General features: G+C 37.5%; 1 protein-coding gene across 1 annotated transcript in view; it reads left to right on the top strand.

Annotated features, from left to right (window-relative positions):
- LOC107716651 (general transcription factor 3C polypeptide 2-like) overlaps positions 1-2,554 on the top strand; it is a 19,429-nt gene that overhangs the window by 10,764 nt on the left and 6,111 nt on the right. The window contains 6 exon segments of the mRNA XM_016523146.1: positions 420-549; positions 670-814; positions 954-1,115; positions 1,205-1,292; positions 1,373-1,492; positions 1,573-1,740. Coding sequence (XP_016378632.1) covers positions 420-549; positions 670-814; positions 954-1,115; positions 1,205-1,292; positions 1,373-1,492; positions 1,573-1,740 — 813 coding nt within the window.

Below are 2,554 nucleotides of genomic sequence, written 5' to 3' on the forward strand. Positions count from 1 at the left end.
TAAGTTGCTGGGGTATATTTGTAGCAATAGCCAACAATACATTGTATGGCTCAAAATTATCGATTTTTCTTTTGTGCCAAAAATCATTAGGATATTAAGTAAAGATCATGTTCCATGAAGATATTTTGTAAATTTCCTACTGTAAATATATTAAAACTTAATTTTTGATTAGTAATATGCATTGCTATGAACTTCATTTGGACAACTTTAAAGGCGATTTTCTCAATAGTTAGATTTTTTTGCACCCTCAGATTACAGATATTCAAATAGTTGTATCTCGGCCAAATATTGTCATAACAAACCATACATCAATGGAAAGCTTCAGATGCTGTATAAATCTCAATTTCGAAAATTGACCCTTATGACTAGTTCTGTGGTCCAGGGTCAAATGATCTGTTTTATTGTGTTCTTTTGTGCAGGTGAAGAAGGTTCTGACTTTGGAGATGGGCTCCAACCAGGCAGATCATAAAGGTCAAAGTGGTCTGTGCTTTGCTATGGATTGGCTCCACGTCAAACCACATAACCTCTTGGCTGCTGGCTTCTATGATGGTGATTTCATATGTTTTGCCTATAGGCCTCTTTGTTCATCTAAACAGAATTGCTAATTGTAAATACCTTGGTTTATATATATTGCAGTATTTTATGTTTGTGATTGTTTCTCTTTTCCAGGTCTGGTTGGTTTGTGGGATCTTGCTAGTAAATCTACACTACTGAAAGTCAGGTCTCCAGATGGTGGTGTGTCTCTCTACCCTTACCACTGTTTCCATGCTCACGATGAGAACATCCGGACCCTGTGCTGGTGCAGAGCCTCAAGGTGAGAATCAGTTGTATTAACAAGATCACTTACATTTCTGCAGTGTAAATACTGGTAAAAATATTGATCTATCTGTAATGGTGATGAGGTATGAAAAAAGCAGGAATTATATAATGTTTCTGTCTCCTATTGTTGGCAGTAATTTGTTGGTGACAGTCGGAGATGACCGCATGGCTAAAATGTGGGACGTGAGAAAAACCTACATGCCTCTTTTGGCAGTAAAGCGCTGCTTGTCCCCTGAAGTGTACTGGCCCCTCTTTTGGAGCGGCATCCTGATGGCTCAAGAGTGTTGCTTTGCTACGTCAGTCCACAAACATTTTGCTCTTCTGAATATATGATGTTTTAAAATTATATTTTTACTAAATCATCATTTTCCTTTGCTATGTGTAGGTTTGGACAACATGGAGTTCACTATTTTGATTCAGGTTACCTTGGAATCAAGCCTTACTTTGTATGTCCTAGAAAAGCCACTGTTTGGGTATGTAGACATTTCACAGCGTCTCTACATGGTTTAGTATTGACAAAATGGTTTAATAATGACAAAACAACTTTTTTCAGAGCCTTACTTTGTCTGACTGGATACATACTTTTGCCGTTGCGGACAATGGAGGAGATTGTTTATTTAGTTTGCTTCCTGAAATAGACGTCGACCCCAACACTATCAGACGACGGAGATATGTACGTTTCTTTATCATGAATTAAATTCCCACAAATGCAAACCTTAAATTAACATTGACTATTTTGTTCAGCCCACATAGTCAGTGTACAGGACTGACATGATCCAGTTTGAACCCGGTCAGAGGCCTGGAGATGAGGAACAGGAGGAGGAGGAAGTGAAAAATGCTGCAAGTAATCCTAGGAAGGAGCCACTGAGCTACAAAGGAGCAATCAGAAAATACTATCTCCACTTTCATGACTTGGATCTGGTGAGAAACTCAAAAAGTTGACTTTTAAATGACTTTTGTGCAATCATTGTTTAATTCCATCATCGTCGAGCAGTTTTCTTCATGCCAAGGTCTCCGTGCTTGGGAATTGATGTAGGAAATCAGATTTTGACAGTATTGATCTTTTGTTGCCACATAATCAACTTTCGTTCATTTTTACCAGAGCTCTGCACAAAATAGTTTTTTAAAAAACAGTAAAGGGGTGCACTGCAAACCTTATCAGGCAGGCTCATGAATATTAATTATATAAAGCATTTGACAGACACTGTTATCCAAAGCAACTTATGCTGCATTAAAGGCACACATTTACATTTTATCAGTTCTTGTTTTCCCTGGGAATTGAACCCATGCTATTGCCATGCTCTACAGTGTGAGCTACAGAAAATTAGGTGATTTAATATTAATATTCATAGCTGTTTTGTTGAATAGCAGGCTGGCGCTGGCCATATTAGGGTTACCTGGAGGTGTCGTTTTATGTGACTGGCTAAATTTGTGTCACATAGTTCTCCCAAAAATGTTAATTCTGGCATCATTTACTCACCCTCATGCCATTCCAAACCCATAGCCTTTGGTTAATCTTCAAACCCCAAATTAAGATATTTTTAATGAAACCTGAGAGGTTTCGGTTCCTCCATTTAAAAACCAGGTAAACAAATCTTAAAAGATCCAAAAAGTTCATAAAGGCGTTGTAAAACGAATCCATATGAATCGTGCCATTTAATCCTAGTCTTCTGAAAAGATATGATCACTTTATATGATTTTAGCTTTTATTAACGTATAAACGCACACATATATA

Source organism: Sinocyclocheilus rhinocerous, unplaced genomic scaffold (genome assembly GCF_001515625.1).
Source record: "Sinocyclocheilus rhinocerous isolate Xijiao unplaced genomic scaffold, SAMN03320098_v1.1 scaffold1874, whole genome shotgun sequence".
Taxonomy (NCBI): Eukaryota; Metazoa; Chordata; class Actinopteri; order Cypriniformes; family Cyprinidae; genus Sinocyclocheilus; species Sinocyclocheilus rhinocerous.